This window comes from Aulonocara sp. 'chitande type north' Nkhata Bay, linkage group LG13, assembly GCF_057382095.1.
Source record: "Aulonocara sp. 'chitande type north' Nkhata Bay isolate Kocher_YH1m ecotype deep benthic linkage group LG13, A_spYH_male_GT1.1, whole genome shotgun sequence".
Classification (NCBI taxonomy): Eukaryota; Metazoa; Chordata; class Actinopteri; order Cichliformes; family Cichlidae; genus Aulonocara; species Aulonocara sp. 'chitande type north' Nkhata Bay.
Window position 1 is genome coordinate 34,146,928 of NC_141356.1, and position 19,833 is coordinate 34,166,760.

The following is a 19,833-nucleotide window of genomic DNA, read 5'->3' on the forward strand; positions in this document are numbered from 1 at the left end:
TGTCAGTGTTAGTATATGAGATCAGAGTGAGAGATGCCTGCAGGTGCTGTTAAAGCTGTTGTTACTGCTCATGTTTGGATGACTCGGGCTAACAGAACTGCTGTTCTCAGAGCACGAACACAGATCTTTGCATGTTTTACAGAAATACTCACTTAAGAAGTTTGAACTTGACATAGATTAGAGCCAAACTGAGGCGAGCGGCGCACACAGATCTGTATGGCTCATATCACACAGCAGACACACCTTCAGTGTGGCAGGCTGTTAAATATGTTGGTGCTGCTTCAACCACAGCACGTGTACGCGTCGCTGCCCTGTTTTTGTGGAGATGCCACACTCACTCTGTTGTGCTGCATTTGAATGCAAAACGACTCGACGGGATTTCCTGCCTCTGCGTTGCCCTGACGTGTTATGTGCTGCGTCCAGCAGGGGGAGCTGTGGAGCGTGCTGTGCCTGCTGAAGAGCACAGAGACCCTATCAGAGGAGAAGCTGGCTGGCTTGTCCATTCTCATGTCAGATTTCCAGCTCTCTCTGGCTAGTGTGCAGCCCTCAGCTAAGAGGGAAGGATTTGCCACAGTGCCTGATGTCACCTGGGAAGATGTGGGAGCGCTGCAGGATGTCCGAGAGGAGCTCACCATGGCTATACTGGTAAACACATGGATTTCAGAATAAGCCATGACCCTTTTATTTTATTGTCTTTTATTATACTACTGTCCTCTGTTCTCTCACACGTTACCTGTGTTTGAGCTGGTTCAGCCTCACTCGTCTCTGATCAGTGTTAGCACAGATAACACATCCGTGTGTGCCCTGCAGGCTCCAGTGCGTTCTCCAGAGCAGTTCAGAGCTCTGGGGCTGAGCGCTCCGTCTGGGGTGCTGCTGGCTGGACCTCCAGGATGTGGAAAAACCCTGCTGGCCAAGGTTGTCCCGCCCACCGACACATACACGAGCATCATCTGTTTTCATAGCACAGCATAGTTATGAAAATCTGAGTGATGAATTTTAAACATGTTCAAACCAAATCGATTATCATTTATTTATTTTATATGTAACTTTTTTTTTTTTTTTTTTTTTTCATTTTTTAAATGCAAAGAAGTTTTGGTTTATTCATTACTTGTGAATCTTATTTGTACAATGTCAGAATATTTTTTTAATTGTCAAAATGTGAAGTAACAACTGCCTGTTTTTTTCTTTAAACCTTTAATAGGCGAAACTCTGGCGAAATTTCTGACAGTGAATCATGAAGGAAATGGAGAACAGAGTAGTAAACAATAGGTGCTTCTACATACAAAAATTGTTTTAATATATGGACAAATATTACACAAGCCTTATCGCAACTTATCTCATCTAAAACCACACAGGTGAAACATATCCATTTTACATCCATTCCAGGTAAAAGGGAGCGCACCGTGAATATACAAATTTATACAAAAATATATGCAAAAAAAAAGGTGGGTGGGGCTTCTGTACTCGCAGTCAAAGCTTGACTGTTTACTCTTTTTTTTTTTTTTTTTTTTTTTTTTATATGTATTTTATATGTAACTTTAATATGAAGTAAATCAGGACATTCGGTCTCTTTCTGAGGATGAAGTAGGGTCACTGTCAGTATCAGTCACACGTCTCTGTGGAGACTGGACAAACACACTTAACTTAGCATAAGGCCTATGGCTAACTTGGCTCTGTCATGCTGCTCATTTTCTCAGCGTGCCTCACTGAATGCTTCTATTCTCTTTCCTGGCAGGCCGTAGCCAACGAGTCAGGCCTCAACTTCATCTCTGTCAAAGGACCAGAGCTGCTCAACATGGTAAGTCACTGAGCTGGAGAGCTTGCTGCTGTGCTGGCCTCAGCCTGTGCATTGCTGCATTGTTTTGGAGAGTCGTAGCAGAGCCAAGAAACATGCCTCTGAGGGTTTGTCCCGAACCACCAGCCACACATGCCTGCATATTATCTGCATATCTGGATTCTCATTTCTGTTGATTTCTTTATAAGTGTGCTGAATAAAAGTCGACCGTCTGTGTCGACCTCAGAGCTGACTTGTGCTCTGTGTTTGCAGTATGTGGGAGAGAGCGAGCGGGCTGTCAGACAGGTCTTCCAAAGAGGACGCAACTCTGCTCCTTGTGTGATCTTCTTTGACGAGATCGACGCACTGTGTCCACGCCGCTCAGGCCACGAGGTAAGATCATAATGTTAGCATGTCAGGAAAGTGTGATTTCATTTAAACTGTATGTTCCCATTAGACACACAAAGCCCTGTGGAACTCCATGACTTGTGGTTAAGAAGACTCCCCATTTACATATCTGTCAGATGTTATTCAAACCAATGCAGGCCATTTCCTTTCACAGCCAGTGTGTCTCTCTGTAGTAACATACCGTGGTTGACAGTATCAAACGCTGCACCAAGCAGGACAAGCACTTCGTTTTTAATACCTCTGTGGGCTCATCTTCCCTTTTATGTATTTATCTATGAATTTCTGTTATTATTCACATGTGCATGTTGTTGAAATCTCCCAATTCTTTGAATCTTTGGGCTGAAGGAAGGACAGTACTCGGTGTATTTATGCTCAATCAACAATACTTTATTTCCATACAATTCAACACTTAAGAGCATAAGGACCATCATGATGGGGAGACATGCCTGAAGAGGGTCACCGCAAGTCTCAAACTGGTGACGGGCTACTAAGCTTCTTATAGCCGCTAGTGGCCCCCACCTAGTCGTAAAAGCCCAAACATTCACATTCTTTCTCTCATACGGCGCCTAAGTTATGACCTCGGCTCCCTGTCTTTCTGCTCTCTGTAAGGTGGGGGTCTGGAATGTGGTCCATCTCCCCTGTCTTATACACAGAGTCTCCTGCTTACAACCTTCTTTTTATGATTCAACAATAAAGCATGTCAAGAAAACAGTGTAACACATTCCCAGCAGATCAAGGATACAGAGTGATGCACACTTATCTAATGAACTAATAAGTGAATATTAGGGGTGCAACGATACACAAAATTCACGGTTCGGTTCGATACTTTGGTGTCACGGTTCGATATTTTTTCGATACAAAAAAATGTTCATGCATTTTTAATTTGTCATTTATTAAAATTATAAATATATATTTTAACTCAAAAGTACAGTTTTTAAATTTAACCCTAACCCTTGTGCGTGTTTTTTATTTTGACAGCGAATGCGCACCTGCGGACCACTTATGTGCAGCCCTGGTTATTTAGCTCGTCATATCGCAGCCACAGAAATTCTTTTGTCCATGAAACCATAAAGCTGCACTTTCTTTTTGCCTTATAGTCTGATTTGTCATAACTTCTCCGTTTTGTGGTAAGCTTTTCTTTGGTTGTCACTTCTTCACCCTGACCTGTCTTATTTGGCTCAGCAGAACTGAAATGCTTTTACACACGCACTCACATAAGCTCAGCGATTCTCTGCGCGATCAACCTCTCACATGTTTAAGCTTGCTGCGTCATGTTTGCATAGGCAAGGCAAGGCAAGGCAAATTTATTTGTATAGCACAATTCAACAACAAGGTGATTCAAAGTGCTTTACAGAGACATTAGAAACAAGAACAAATAAAAAGCATGATTTAAAATTGATTAAAACAAGCAAATAACCTAACTAACTAATTAACAAACAAACAAACAAACAAACAAACAAACAAACAAACAAAACAGTATATAAAATCAAAACAGATAAAATCAGAACAGTAGATAAAATCAGTAGTTAAATGTAAGTTTTGAAATTTAAGCTTAAAGTGTGGATTTGGTGCTTTATTCAAATGCAGCTGAGAACAGGTGAGTCTTCAACCTGGATTTAAATAAACTGAGTGTTTCAGCTGATCTGAGGCTTTCTGGGAGTTTGTTCCAGATATAAGGAGCATAAAAGCTGAATGCAGCTTCTCCGTGTCTGGTTCTGACTCTGGGAACTGATAAAAGACTGGATCCAGATGACCTGAGGGATCTGGATGGTTCATACTGGGTCAGGAGGTCACTGATGTATTTTGGTCCTAAACCATTCAGAGCTTTATAGGCCAGCATCAGAACTTTAAAGTCTATCCTCTGACGGACAGGCAGCCAGTGTAAGGACCTCAGAGCTGGACTGATGTGGTCCACTTTTTTGGTCTTAGTGAGGACTCGAGCAGCAGAGTTCTGAATGAGCTGTAGTTGTCTGACTGATTTTTTAGGTAGACCTGTAAAGATGCTGTTACAGTAATCAAGCCTACTAAAGATGAATGCATGGACTAGTTTTTCCAGGTCCTGTTGGGACATCAGATCTTTTATCCTTGAAATATTCTTGAGGTGATAGTAAGCTGACTTTGTTATTGTCTTAATGTGTTTTTCTAAGTTTAGGTCTGCATCCATCACTACACCCAATTTTCTCGCCTGGTTTGTGGTTTTTAGATGTATAGATTGAAGTTCTCTGGTGACCTGTAATCGTTTTTCTTTGGCGCCAAAGACTATTACCTCAGTTTTGTTTTTGTTTAGCTGGAGAAAATTGTGGCACAACCAGTCATTGATTTCCTCAATGCATTTACCAAGAGCCTGTACAGGGCCTCGGTCTCCTGGTGACATTGTGATATATATTTGTGTGTCATCTGCATAGCTGTGATAGTTTATTTTGTTGTTGTTTATAATCTGTGCCAGTGGGAGCATGTAGATGTTAAACAGAAGGGGTCCCAAGATGGAACCTTGGGGAACTCCACATGTGATACTTGTCTGCTCAGATGTGAAGTTACCTATTGATACATAGTAAGCTAACGATTAATAAGACGATGTCAGAGGAATTGGTGCACAAATTATCATCACTCACCAATCAGTGCTGTCGCTCTCTATACACAGTTCGCACGATTGCAAAGTGAAAGCAAAAAAACAAGCGCAAATTCAAACGCGATTTCAATATGTCACATATTGACAGTGGCTCACCGATGCCAATGACATAATTACCCAGCTACATTTCCGAAAGAATGCAAAAGCATTGACATATATTTTTCCTACAATAGCCGGACGGGCAGGGCAGAGATCGATTTTGGTAGCCCGACTGAAAAAATCGCTAGCTCCGGGACGTCGGGCTAGCGATATTGCGAGCCCTGTATCTGATTGAGGAATCACTCATCTTTGGAAAAGAGAGTTTATTACAGAGAAATGTCTCTTTCCAAAATAAAAGCTATACTATCCGCTTCTTCTGGGCTATATTCTCAGCAGCATAAGGAGAATCATGTGCTAACAGCTGTCTAAATGACTCGGCTAAAGTTAGTAGCATGCTTGTTGTTTTTGTCTTTGCACTAGGATGATGTCGGCGTAAATGTGCAGTCATATTCGTTGTGTTCCCACTAGTGCTTTCAGGTTAATCTCGTTGAAATGACCTTAACGCCACAACACGGCAAATCTCCGTTAACGAGCTACCGCCGATCGCTCCGTGCGTGGGGCTAGACGGCCAACACGTTAACGAGCTAACTGCGCTAACACACTAGTTCACACCAATGTAATTGAGCATTGCATGGCACATCCAACATACTTTACTTTAGTCCATGACTCGCTTACCTTCAGGGTCATACGTCACATGAAAACCAAAATAATTCCAAACGCCAGATCTGAATGAGGGTGGGGGAGGTTCATGTTGTAAGGAGAGCTTAACTTCTGTCTTGCTAGCTTGCCCTGCGCTCTTCCTTCTGACGATGCTGTCTGTGTTGAGCGCTCAGTGGATCTGCGTTCGACTACTCCGCCTAGGCTGCACTGTCGAGCCTAGGCGGAGTAGTCGAACGCAGATTCACTGAGCGCTCAACACAGACAGCATCGTCAGAAGGAAAGTTGATAAAATAAATTACAAATGTTGTATTGTTCGATACATATGCGTACCGAACCGAAAGCACTGTATCGAACGGTTCAATATCGATACGAATATCGTTGCACCCCTAGTGAATATGTTCTGTTAACTCAAAAGTATAATGAGAACTAGACTACATACACAGCACACCATCTAAACTAAAGGATAATATATGACCTACAACTGTTATCATAATTCAACTACTTTAACTACATATATAAGATAACATATAATAACAGAATAATCTCACAATGTGCAACATGCCAATGCCAGCACTGAGAGGCAGGAAGAGAAAGGGGGAGAAAATCTAAAAAAACAACCGCCCCCCCACAGCAGGCGTGAACTGTCTTTGTTTGTGTTCAGTCAGGAGCCAGTGTGCGGGTCGTCAACCAGCTGCTTACAGAGATGGACGGCTTGGAGAGTCGACGGCAGGTCTTCATCATGGCTGCCACTAACAGACCAGGTATGGAGATGTATTACCATAACAGCACGCCTCAAGGAGCTGCTTGGCCATGGAAACCCAGGCTGTGAAGCTCCTGGTTCACTGTTTGTGTGTTGATGTTTAAACTAAAGGAGCTCGGCAGAGCGCTGTGCACCGCCGTACGTGTCCACCACTTTGAGTTGCTTCTGTTTTTCAGTATGTTTAAGCAATGCTGTTGCTTCCACTAGATGTCAGCTGAATGTGGAATATCGAGGAGAGAGAAAATCTTACAGTATTACAGTGCCACCTTATTTCATTGAGAATAACCCATTCTTTCACAAAGGCTTGTAAAGGCAGCTGCATGACTGGACTCTACACAATGGGACTGAAAACTACTAAATCCAAAGAGTAACAGGTGTGGCCGAGGACTTTTGCTCATATAGAGTAACTGGAGACTGAAAATGGGTTTTGCTGAGGACATTTACTGATGACAAAGTTAAAGTGTCTGTAGAATTTGGGAAGTTAGATGCATGGAACAGGAAGCGGATTTAGGTTAAAAAGAATACTTTGAGCACATTCTTCTTTAAATGATTTGAAATGGCAGGTTTTTACTGTTACAATGTTCTGTTTTATCACCAGATATCATCGACCCTGCTGTACTGAGACCAGGCCGTCTGGATAAAACCTTGTATGTGGGTCTGCCACCACCAGCAGACCGCCATACCATCCTGCATACAATCACTAAAGTAGGAAATGGACCGTTTCTATTCAGATGAAATGAAAAAGTGTGCATTATATATTGTATACTATCAAATAGAGAACAAAGGGGAAACAAACACATTAAACAGTTATGTTGGTGCACTGATGACTGTATTTTAAAATCTAGCTGACACTGAAAATATCCTGCCACATACTGCTGATTAAGGACATTATAGAAAAGCTGTTGATCAACTTCACTGCTCCATGTTTAGGGGGGGACCAGACCTCAGCTGGAGCAGGATGTCAGCCTTGAAGAGATTGCACGAGATAAGCGCTGCGATGGCTTCAGGTAGGTTTGAGCCGTGGAGCAGCAGTGTGGCTGCAAAGCCTTCTGTTCTAGCTTGCAGTGTTCAAACTGCACTGACACATAAACAGCACTGAAAAGAGTGAAATCTGATCCACACTAAAGGTGTGTGTGTGTTTTGACGTAGTGGAGCTGACCTGACTGCATTGGTGAGGGAGGCGTCTCTTAATGCCCTGAGGACCTACCTGAAGTCCCAGCCTTCCTCGGCTGCATCTCCTGGTAACTGAACTCGTCCTCTGCATGCCTGCACAGTGTTTAGCTCCACAGCTGTAGTCCTCCTGTGGGTCTGCAGGTAGTCACCAAACACATTCCCATGGTTTCACTTTACTTTAGCACGTTACGGTCTAGTTAGTGCATGGACTCAGTTTAATTCAGTTCAGTTTTGTTAATATTACACCAAATCACAGCAACAGTCGCCTCAAAGCGCTTTAATATTGACCCTACAATAACATATACAAGAGAACACTGTATGCAGTATATCAAACTTTCATATTCCAACTCAAATAACAACAATAAGCTGGCCTACGAGGTGGAACCGAGACCTACCTGGGTTTTCACTGAAGATTATTTTTAGTGATTTATAAACGTAAAGAAGAAACAATCATAGCACCTGTATTCCCTCTTCTTTCTATTGATTTCTGTTTCCTCTTTAGTACAGCTAACGATTGTTGTGCTATCAAAAAGTAAAACACGATTCACAGTTGCACTGAAACTAGCTAATTACACTCATGCATGTCCATTCTGTTCGCCTCTACGCTCCACACAGGCCACACACATTCGTCTGGCTCTGCTGCTGACATCAGAGTGAGCAAGCACAACTTTGAGGATGCCTTCGGGAAGGTCCGACCGTCTGTGTCCACAAAGGTAATAAAGCATGGTCACATTTTGGGAATGTATTTTCAATCAGGATCTAGATGGATCCAAATTCTCAGACGTGTCCTGCAAGTACAGTGGTGAAAAAAGGTTAACATACCATGATATATGTTTTTTAAGTGATTAGGTCTTAGAGTCAATACATATCAACAACACCATGTGGCCTGTGATTTTTATTTATATGAAATTTGCCTGTATGTAGGTACGTACTGTGTAGTATCGTGATATTTTGTATCGATACAGGGACAGCAGAAATCGATATTTTGTTACAAAAAAAGTTTTTGTGCTCTGACTTCAGAGCATGTTGATCCTTTTCTGAGCAACAATCCTGACATTCCTTCACTGTCCAAATGTGTTTAACTTTAAGACATGTTTTATTTTAATTAAGTTTAAAACTTTTTTATTTAATGTAAAATTATATTTTGTTTTAATTTACTTTCAAATTCTTCAGGGGCTGCATAGTTTTCATAAATTGCATAGTTCAGAATAGCTATAATTGTACCAGATGGTTGCATTCAGTTAAGTTGGACTAGACTGTAATACAAACCGTTCAGTTTGTCAACAATAAAACTGACTGAGATGAGAGAAAGACTGAGTGCGAGACTTTGATATTAGATAAAATGAATATTGATAAAGTTTACCTTTATGTACAGAATCTGAATATCGCAAAATATTTTAAAAAATTGCAATAATATCGTATCGTGCGTTAAGTATTGTGATAATATCGTATCATGGGATGTATGGTGATTCCCACCTCTAGTATATATATAGATAGATAGAAATAAAATGTGTGTGTAAAAAAAGCAGGTCAGGGAGAGGCAGCTGCCAGTCTTATCACACCTCATAGTTGACTGCCAGCGCTCCTCTCTCTCCCCATAACTCATGCTGCCAGAGTCCATTACTCTGGCAGCATTCCACATGCTGCTGATAAGAAGTGTTTGTCACAGCAGACTGAACTGGCCTCAGTCACAGTCCCGCAACCTACCTGAACCGGTCTGACTCGTCACGCTAAACACTGCATGCCAAAAAACTCTGCAGTACTAACCTACAAACCGAATGTCAATGTGATCATTACTCAGGTAACTGTTTAAAATAAGTGTGGACTGAGTGAGTGACAGAGAAACGGAGACGAGCTGTTCAACTTTTGTTTCTGTGTGAAAACCACAAACGTGCACTGACTGTGTGTGTGTGTTCCTTGTGTAGGACCAGAGGATATATGAGCAGCTGAGAGAGTCCCTCAGATGACTGCCAGACCAAGAAAACATCAGCCCCACTCACAAGTGATTGAATAATATTGTAGTGTATATACAGGTATAATACTTTTCTATTAAAGTTTGACAGACGCGACTTGCACGTGTTCTTTCAGCTGGAGCACACCGACTCTACGAGCCGCTGCTTTGTCTTTGAAAAACGAGCTGAGAGGCTTAAAAATGCAACAGCGTGGGTGCCGACTAAACGCAGCAGCACAGCTCTGATTACTACAAGGCAGAGGAGTACTTACTACTGCATCGCTATAAATTATATTGTAGAAAAAGGTGGGGGGGGGTTGCAAATGAATTTAACAGGGAAGCCTTTAAACATTCTGTATTCAACATAAAACTGTAAAACGTGTCAGGTTAATGCTGAACGTGCCAGCCCAGGACACCCACACTAAGGGGTTCTTCAACTCAAAAGGTTAATACATTCATTTTGAATTACACCGAGCACCAGATTCACATGGAAGACGATGTCAGAAGGTCGCTGCTGAGGAGGCTGGCTCGTCTGAGTGCTTTATCAAAGCATGCTGATGAAGGCTGCAAAGGAAGTGCAGCAAGAGGTGCTCAAGCAACAGCGCTGACTGAAGGGAAAGTGTCAGCTCAGGAATTTGTATTGAGACTGCTGTCAGTGGGAGGAGAGGGACAGGCACTGCAACGGTCTCACAGGCGATATCAAGCCAGCCCTGAACCAAAGAGAAACAACTGGCCTGTAGTTTAGTGCTCCAAAGTCCTCTTCCCACATCAAAGTCATTTCTTTTTTAAAGATTTACTTTTGGCCCTTTTCCAGACACCCTCAATATATGCAGTGAAGAGTGACAGGACAGTAGAGATTGGGCGGAACAAAAACCCATGCCGGCCGGCCGCCTCCCCATCCCAGTGAGCCAAACCGGCGCCCCACATGAAAGTATATTTCTAAATGGAAACTTGGAGGTGTCTAAAGTGCCAAAACTACCAAATGCTTTACTAACTGGCGTGGGGATCATTTTTTAGTTTTCACTCTTTTCCATTTCTATATTTATATACATATAAATAAGTGTTCAAGGTGCATTCTCTTACTTTGCTTCCATAAGCTGTAAAATCAGACAATGGATTTCTTTCTTCAAGTTTATCACTGGCTAAAATGAGCAGCCACCTGACACACAGAGAGGACACGAAGGACCAAGACGTTTGTTTTCCAGAGTTTAATGTGACGCTGGTCTCTTTAAGGAGGAAGCAAACAGTGTGAAACATACAGCACAGTACAGAAGTGACAGGCCTGCTCCAAGCACACAGCACAAAACAGTGAGTGCACTCCTCTGCGTTTTACATCCAGAGATGTCCCACAGTGAAATCATAACAGCACCACAGTCGCCTCAGTACTGTCCACCTCATTCAGTTCAACATAAGTAAATGTGCAGGCTTAAAACATAAAGTAAAGCTAATTGTTTTAACACTTTCATCTTTTAAAGTCTTGCTCAAGAAGCAATCAACTGAGTTAAGATCACAATCATGGAAAACAAAGCTCTGGTGATCAGTTACATATGCATGTCACAAGCTCAGACATTTTCAGTCACAGGTTGGATCTTGTTGAGGATGGGCCGGGAGCCATTACAGGCCACAAAGTGTGAACATCTAAATTTCGCTTTTATGTTGGCTTTAAATGTGCATAGATGCATCACTCACAAGAAATTCAATTTATATGGAAGGAAGTTACATTTAAATACACTGTGTTTGAGCTCTAAAGTGGAAGAAAACATCTGGTTGGATCCAGCTGCTTTGCACAGCCAGCTGTGATGCTTTACTTCAGCAGAGGAATCTGTGGGGCTGGCTGCACAAAGACCTCATACTCTAACAGTTCGACTAGCGGGACAGGACGCAGACATGGAAGTTGCAGAGATCACTCCGTTAAAAAGGAAGTCCAGTCTGAATGAAGCCTCTTTGTAACAGCAAGGGTGTGTCAGAGAGAAGTGCTGCATTGTGTTAGCCCTGGGTGGACTGGCAGCCCGCCCCGGAGTTACCCTACCCCCAGTATCCGCACACAGGCTCCAGGGCCCCCACCACCTGACTTTGAGAAGCACTCAGGAAAAGTATGAATGAAGCTTTACTTTTTCGGATATCTGAACCGATTCATAGCTGTTCAGATATCAGGTCTCTGTGCAGCCAGTCCTATATTTGTCCTCGCTCTACAACACCAACAAATTAAAGCCCAGCACCACCCGTTTTTGGACCTGTTCTGTGCACACTCAGCACCTCATCCCTCTAGTCAGTTTAGCCCACATGTGGAATGCACTCATCTGCAGAAGCTGTTAATTTTTTCAAAGTGGAAAGGCTGCCTTTACAGCGGACACACAGCAGTGTTCCCACAGTGGCGTTACTCCTGTTTGACCTCTCCCTTCAGCTTTCTCTTGATTCGTGAATATGGGCTTATGGTATCGTCCATGATGAAGTCATATAGGACCTTCACCCAAGATGTGTACTGAGGCAGGTCAGCGTAATACTCTGCAGCAATTTCCTTTACCTGAAAACAAAACACAAGGAATGGACACATCACAACTTTCTCCATTTACTCACTATACAATTTTCTTTCATGCTTGAGACATAATGATTTTACTGTTTCTGCACAAATTACACTGGTGGTGGTGAAATCAAACTCCTGTGAAAGCCTGCTGCTCACAGATAACTTCATGTTCCTTTAGGATTTTCAATGCTGATTTCAGTTTCTTTCATATCTCAGGTTACAGAGGGGCAGGGATCCTTTATTGTTCTCCTGAGTACATTCAATCACAATATTCTGTAGAATTTTAATATTGAACCAAATCAAATCATGGAGTACAGCTTTACTGTTCTATTAGGCAGGTTTTATGCGACAAATCTAGTTCTCGGCTGAAGAATGTTTTTAACCATTGCAGTTTCTCTCTCAGAACGACTGCCTAAACCATCTGTTGACTTTGCATGTGTACACAACAATGTGACATTAGCAGGGAACTAACTCCAGTGGTCAGGATGTGTGGGTAACAACCTGCACTGTCTCTGAACTTTACTCACCATGGGCAGCCTGCGTCCTGGGATGCTGGGGAAGTCATGGTGCTCATTGTGGTAACCCACATTGAAGGTGAGCAGATTGAGAGAGCCGTAATAAGAGTAGGTCTCGTGACCCTTCAGGAACATGTAGTGCTCAGCTATGAAGTGGCCAGAAATTGGATGCAAGCCCATTCCCAGCATGGAGCCAGCCAACATGTAGACCACAGGCTTAGCCCCCCACAGCCAGTAGAGCAGAACATTGAAGGTGACCTGGAAAGCCACATTGGTCATCTCAAGCTGAGTGATGGGTTTAGGGTTAATGCAAAGGGGCCGTATAGCATAGAAAAGTGGCTGCAGAATAATCCAGATAAACTTGCGAAAGCGAGTGCAGAAAAACCAGCCTTCAAAATCAGTGGGGATATCTACATCAATCCCATCTCCACCCAGGTAGCGATGATGATCCAGGTGATAGCGTTTGAAAGACGCAGAGTAGGGCAGGCCGATCGGCAGGTTGGCAAAGATGGCAAAGTAGCGGTTCCACATGGCTTTGTTATTTCCAAATGCTGTATTGTGGGAGATCTCGTGAATAGCAAGGGTCATTGAGTGGTTGATGCAACTGCCAAATGCATAAGTCCAAAACAGAACCCATTTCCAGTCCAAGTCCTTGACCAGGTAGAAAGCTACAAACTGTATCACCACCATCATGCACACGATCCACTTCAACCTCGGGTCAGGACCCATCAGCGTTTTGATTTTTGGATATTTGGCTGCAAGATAAACACAGGAGACTCAAAGTCAGTTCAGTCAACATTCAAATGCTGAAAAGAAGACAATCGCAACCTCACGAGGTAAAGCTGCGCTCCTAATTAAACGTTACACTCTTCATACAAAGTTGTAGACAATGATATCCTTGAATTAAGACTATTTATGAATTTGGAACACATGTATCCTTGTTAAATTTGAAAAACACTACTGCATTTTGCTAATCAGTCATTTAAAACTGCTGCCATAAATAGTATTTCGATCTTATTTTAATGGCTGACTCAAGAATAATAAACACTTCAGGACACTTTAAGAGACTTGCTGAAGACAGTGTTTCGCTCAAGCCTTTTCCACAGGTTCATGTGATTAAACATGTTTCATTTACATTAAAGCATCACATTTTTTCCATAAAAAAAAAAAGAAAAAAAAAAAAGCATAGATTACAAAACCAAATTTGGTCAAGGCAATGTTAAAACAGCAACAACCCCCACCACTTAATTAGTGACCTGGGTGTCAATTCTCTCTGTATCTTCCTGTCCTTTCATAAAACCTTTGACCCCAACACCACAAAGCTAATATCAGAATCAGAATACTTTATTGATCCCTGGGGGAAATTATTTTTTGTTACAGTACTCCATTATAAACCAACATTAAGACAAGACAGACAATACACTAACTAAGAATAGTACAATATATACATATATATACATGCATACATAAGTCACTTATAAATAAATAGCTGGAAAAGAAACATGTGTAGTTGTAGCAGCAAACAGTGTGTTAAGTGGATGCGTTGTACAGGGAGATGGCCACAGGCAGGAAAGATTTCCTGTGTCGTTCAGTGGTGCTTTTCGGTAATCTCAGTCTCTCACTGAACGAGCTCCTGTGACTGACCAGCATGTCATGGAGTGGGTGGGAGGTGTTATCCAACATTGTCTTTATCTTGGACAGCATCCGCCTCTCCGACACCACCTTGAGGGAGTCCAGCTCCATCCCCACAACATTGCTGGCCTTACGGATTAGTTTATTAAGTCTGTTGGCATCTGCTGCCCTCAGCCTGCTCCCCCAGCATGCAACAGCATAGAGGATCGCACTGGCCACAACAGACTCATAGAAAATCCTCAGCATTTTCTGGCAGATGTTGAAGGACCTCAGTCGCCTCAAAAAATAGAGACGACTCTGGCCCTTCCTGTAAAGTGCTGTGGTGTTTTTAGCCCAGTCCAGTTTATTGTCAATGTGTACTCCAAGGTATTTATAGTCCTCCACAATATCCACACTGACCCCCTGGATTGAAACAGGGGTCAAGTGTTTCCTGGTCTTCCTGAAGTCCACGATCAGTTCCTTGGTCTTTGCCACGTTGAGCTGCAGATGATTCTGCTCACACCACGTGACAAAGGAGTCGACCACAGCCCGGTACTCTGTCTCATCATCCCTGCTGATGCATCCAACCACCGCAGAGTCATCAGAAAACTTCTGAAGATGGAGGTCTCTGTGCAGTGGCTGAAGTCTGTGGTGTAGAGGGTGAAGAGGAAGGGGGAGAGGACAGTCCCCTGTGGTGCCCCTGTGTTGCTGATCACCTTGTCAGACACACACTGTGGGAGACGTACATATTGTGGTCTTCCTGTCAGGTAATCAACAATCCAGGACACCAGAGAAGCATCCACCTGCATCGCTGCTAACTTATCACCCAGGAGGGTCGGCCTGATGGTGTTGAAAGCACTGGAAAAGTCAAAAAACATGACCCTCACAGTGCTCGCCGGCTGGTCCAGATGGGTGTAGACACGATTGAGCAGGTAGATGATGGCGTCCTCAGTTCCGAGACGAGGCTGATAAGCGAACTGAAGGGGATCCAGATGTGGTCTTACTATGGGTCGCAGCTGGTCCAGGATGAGCCTTTCCAGGGTCTTCATGATGTGGGAGGTCAGTGCCACGGGCCTGTAATCCTGGGGGCCACTGGGACGTGGCGTCTTTGGTACAGGGACGAGGCATGATGTCTTCCACATCACCGGGACCCTCTGCAGACTCAGACTCAGTTTCAACTCGTCGGCTCTATTCTCACCTCCCTCAGCTCCCCTGCTGTTGGTTGGCCTGAATCCAGTGATGGTCTTCATGCCCCTCCACACCTCTCTCATGCTGTTCTGCTGGAGTTTCCACTCCAGCTTCCTCCTGTAATTGTCCTTAGCCTCTCTGATCTTGTCCTTTAGTAACACCTGGATCTTCCTCACTTCCTCTTTGTTGCCCCCTCTGAAAGCCCTCTTCTTCTTGTTGAGGAGGGCTTTGATGTTCTTAGTCACCCACGGCTTGTTATTTGGGTAACAATGAACAGTCTGAGCTGGAACAATGGAGTCGGTGCAGAAAGTTATGTAGCCTGTGATTAGGGCTGCCACAAACGATTATTTTGATAGTCGACTAGTCACCGATTATTTTTGCGATTAGTCGACTAATCAGATCATCATCCATTGGACGTACAGCGTACAGCTTATTGCACCAGCAGCATCTGGTCTTATATAACTATCATTAGCTTACAGCTTGAAGTGTTTGTGCTAACTAAAAATAAAGACAAGATGATAGTTTATTAATTTTTAATGAAATTTGCAGATTGTTTCGGTGAAGTTTAATAAACTCCTTGCTTTCTAAAATATAACAGGACACCGGAGTATATTATCCAGCGTCTCACACTTCTGATAATCAGCTGTCTGCTTGACAGTTTTAGCTGTGCAAAAACTATAACTTTAATCTCAGCCAAACCGATTTACTCAGGAACAAATAAAATACTAAAGAAAGCCAAACAATAACATTTAAGTTATCTAAGTGACTTATATATATGTTTAACCTGACTAGCGAAAGACGGCGGTGGGTTTGAAAACGATTTGCCGGGAGTCCGGTGTTCTCACGGCTCTAGTTAGCCTTGCCCCCGGCTCGCTAACGAGCTAGTGGGTAACAGACGTCTCCGAAAACGTCGGAGCGCTTTTGAAAATATGCGGTGTCTTGATAAACTGAGCAGATATTTGAGGTTTGCACAGCTACATTCTCGCCTGAAAATATGTTAAACGTTTATTTTGTGACCCAGAAAGAATAATAAGAGTAAAGTTAAAACTAACTAGCTGCCGCCATTGTTGACAACTGCGCTGGGCCGCGCTATGAATTCTGGGACACAGCTTCTTCTTCTTCGGGGTTTAACGGCAGCTGGCATCCTTGTACATGCAGTGCTGCCATCTTCTGTTTCAGTCCGTTATTACACTCTTAAATCCTACTACTCATTCCTGCGTCCTTTGTGATCTTATAAAGCTTCAAACGATGCGTCGACTATTAAATTAGTCGTCGACGATTTTAATAGTCGACATAATCGTGACTAGTCGACTAATCGTGGCAGCCCTACCTGTGATACACTCAGTAAGCCCATTGATGTCCTCGGCGTGAGGCTCACAGAGTGTTTCCCAGTTGGTCAACTTGAAACAGCCCTGTAGTTCTGCTAAGGCCTCCTCTGACCACCTCCTAACAGTCCTGGTGGTCACAGGTTCCCTCCTCACAATTGGCACATAGCGGGGGGTGAGGTGAATCAGGTTATGATCTGACCTACCAAGTGGGGGGAGGGAGGAGGAGCTGTATGCATCCTTGACGTTAGCATACAGTAAGTCTAAAATTTTCTCTCCCCTGGTAGTCATGTTTTATAATCATGATACATTTGTACCTACATGACAGATGCATTTCAAAAATCCAAAAGATCCAGTTTAACATGTAAAGACAAACAGACTAGTTATAAACCCCAAGACTTATGGAAAAATACCCTTTGAAAGGTTATTGTACATAATTAGAACTATGCCTTGGGGGGGGGGACGGGGGACAAACTGAATTTATTTTGTGAAAATAAACATAATCAAAGAGATCTCCTTAGCTTTAGTCTGCTAAAGTATGTTACTACACCTTGCCTGATGGCGCTTTGATGGACAAGTTTATTGAGTTTACTAGAGCCTACAAGACTGAAAGCCAACGTTCAGCATATGACCTACAACACAGAAATACTTGAAAAGACTAAAACTAACACTGAAACTAATACTTAAACTAAAACTCAATGTGCTGCAATGGATTAAGTCCACAACTTAATCTGACTGAACTCCACTGACGTGCAATGAAAGGTGCAATAGAAATAAAATGGATTAAAAATTTGAATGACTCAAACCTTTAACAACCTCAGTCAAAACAAGACGAAAGCCAGCTCAAGCCACGTAAGTATAAGCTGTTGACTCATTTCAGATTCACTCAGGTTAAAAGAGCAAACTCACAGGGCCTCCAGGCTACATATATTTGCACAAAACGTGGGACCTTACAGCAGAGAGATGTGTCTCAACACATCCTGTGTCACACCATGCTGCCTCCACTACTAGAGCAAGATGGCTCTCAGAGGGAGGGACCTGAGACCACATACAGTTAAGCTCTTTACAAGCAAATATGTATGGACATACAAACTACATTGGACCAAGTAGCCAATATTTAGTAGGGGCACAATTCACAAAGTTTGGAGGTATATAATCGCAAAGACCTTGCAATATGTGACATAAAAACAACTTGTCTGTGAAGGTTCTCAGTCATAAAAACAACTTAAAATGCTGTAAGGAAAAAAAACTCAGTGAACTTAAAGTATTGTGAAATCTCTGTGTGAAAGTGTGACTCTCCTCAGTGAAAAAGACACTAGAAATGCAAAAGAAACACTGATCACTGTCCTCTTGGTCCAGTGGCTAAAGCAGACCACCTGATTCAGAGAAAAAGGCACTTTGACACAATGAACGCTTTGTGTGTTTGAAAGAAGAAAAGCAGCATTCAATGTGAGTCAGCTGCCTATAGTTACTAATGTGAATCATATATGTAGAGAGAGAGACATCATGGTTCTGATTATTTAGTTTTCGAGCGAAAATGCAAAAAAGTTTATGTACGTCTTTCAGTTTCATGTCACGATAATTCATTATCTTTGGGTTTGAACTCTGAAACAAAAAAACAAAACAAAAAAAAAGAGTCCTTGGAAATTAGCTATACCACTTAAACTACAAACCAGAACAAACTTTAAAAAAAAACAAAAACCCAATACGTACGGAGCATACTGTAGTTTTTATAGTGGCTATTGTCAAATTGCAATACTTTTCCTTTTTTGTTTGCAATGCTTTAACTATACCAAGTGTGGGGCGAGAATGTGATATAATATGTGCGTTTAACGCTTAAAATCTGCCCCCAAAGTCAACAAACCACTCCTGACAGGCACCGAGAGCACCGGTTATGTGTCAAACCGTTACTGCAGTTTTCCCAAGAGAAACTTAGGGAGTGGCACATAACCACTGCGAGAACTCCCCATTTGCTAGCCTCACATAATATTAGTTGGGTCGAATGGCCTAAATAGCTGGAACTTCCTTGTGTGCGCGAGCGCGTGTCCATGTCAAATTGTGTAACTGAACGATAGTGGTTCTCACTGTGGGTTAAATATTGAGCAAAGTTGGCCTGATAGCTAACATATACGGGTGCATAAGGAACCGTTAGCTTGAAACTAATTAGCAACTTACCGTTGCTTAAAACTACTCAAAAAACTAAGCCTTTATGGTGTCGGGGTGTGCAATTAGACGGTTTAACGAAAGTTAGTCGTCAAAAGCCAAACTTGGTTATACCTTTGTTAACTATGGATTTATGCGCAATTTGCTAACGGATAAGCTAGCTCACCCAAAATCGCTTTTCTCCTGTCAGCATGCGGCTGGTCCGTATAAACCCATTCGTAGTCCTCACGGGCGACTCGGTTTCCCATCTTTGTGACTACTGTAGTGAGAGGTTTACAGCACTTCTCCAAAAAGTAATAGCACAAGGTCGTTTCTTTAAAAGAAACTTCTTTGCCTCCCTTCCTTTCGTCTTTGATGGCCCGACGCTGACGTGCGCAAAAGCCGGCAGGCTGCAGACTCCGCCCCCCGGTGGCCTGTCGTCACGTAACGGTGTTCGCTGTTACGTGACGACAACCTTGTTTTAAGGCTGTTGCTATGTCAACAAACTAACATTTCAGCGAAACATATATTTACAGAATATATCTTGAGGGTTTTTTGTTTTTCTTGAGTTAGCACCTCAAAAATCGTCAAACCTCTTGACTTGGAGTGAAAATAGTTCACCGCATACCTGAGCAAGTTAAATAACTGAGATTCTTTTATTCTCCAGTTGTGTGTTCATATCCTTTTTAAAAGTGACATTAAATTAAACTGTTGTGAAATGAAAATGTGACAGTAAAAAACAAGTGTAAAACAGGACATTCTCTGAGCAGAAATACTAAGGCTTTGAGCAGGGCCGTGCAGAGATGTTTGAAGGGGCATGTGCTCAAAGTTAAAAGAGGGCACCAACAACCAGGCTGAACCTCCATTCATCAAGAATCTAATATGGAATCACATCTTACTATATCACTGTCATCAGCAGTGTTGGTCAAGTTACTTGAAAAAAGTAATCAGTAACTAATTACTGATTACTTCCCCCCAAAAGTAATCCCGTTACTTTACTGATTACTTATTTTCAAAAGTAATTAATTACTTAGTTACTTTTAAAAACACAATTTACAACCTGAAGAGGTGAAAAAGCGATAGATCTTTCAGCCCAATTCTACTTTTTCTGCATAATCCATCATACAAAATGTA

At 42.5% G+C, this 19,833-nt stretch overlaps 2 protein-coding genes across 8 annotated transcripts in view; one reads left to right on the forward strand and one right to left on the reverse strand.

Moving 5' to 3' along the window:
• The window catches only part of nvl (nuclear VCP like), a 21,013-nt gene extending 11,501 nt beyond the window's left edge, over positions 1-9,512 (forward strand). For 6 of the 7 annotated variants that reach the window (XM_086260135.1, XM_086260132.1, XM_086260133.1 and 3 more), the window contains 10 exons: positions 424-645; positions 811-915; positions 1,736-1,798; positions 2,048-2,167; positions 6,172-6,271; positions 6,869-6,975; positions 7,201-7,277; positions 7,420-7,511; positions 8,059-8,156; positions 9,369-9,512. In XM_086260135.1, the coding sequence (XP_086116261.1) occupies positions 424-645; positions 811-915; positions 1,736-1,798; positions 2,048-2,167; positions 6,172-6,271; positions 6,869-6,975; positions 7,201-7,277; positions 7,420-7,511; positions 8,059-8,156; positions 9,369-9,410 (1,026 nt within the window). In that variant the 3' untranslated portion in view covers positions 9,411-9,512. The remainder of the gene's footprint in view (positions 1-423; positions 646-810; positions 916-1,735; positions 1,799-2,047; positions 2,168-6,171; positions 6,272-6,868; positions 6,976-7,200; positions 7,278-7,419; positions 7,512-8,058; positions 8,157-9,368) is intronic. The other variant, XM_086260136.1, reaches the window with a different exon arrangement.
• A 1,075-nt stretch (positions 9,513-10,587) lies between these two features.
• On the reverse strand, positions 10,588-19,129 carry degs1 (delta(4)-desaturase, sphingolipid 1). The gene is made up of 3 exons (XM_086260142.1): positions 18,887-19,129; positions 12,446-13,188; positions 10,588-11,918 (listed from the first exon to the last, which is right to left on the reverse strand). Exons 1-3 carry the CDS (start codon positions 18,966-18,968, stop codon positions 11,772-11,774), a joined length of 972 nt encoding a protein of 323 aa, XP_086116268.1. The 5' UTR covers positions 18,969-19,129; the 3' UTR covers positions 10,588-11,771.
• Positions 19,130-19,833: the final 704 nt, after the last annotated feature.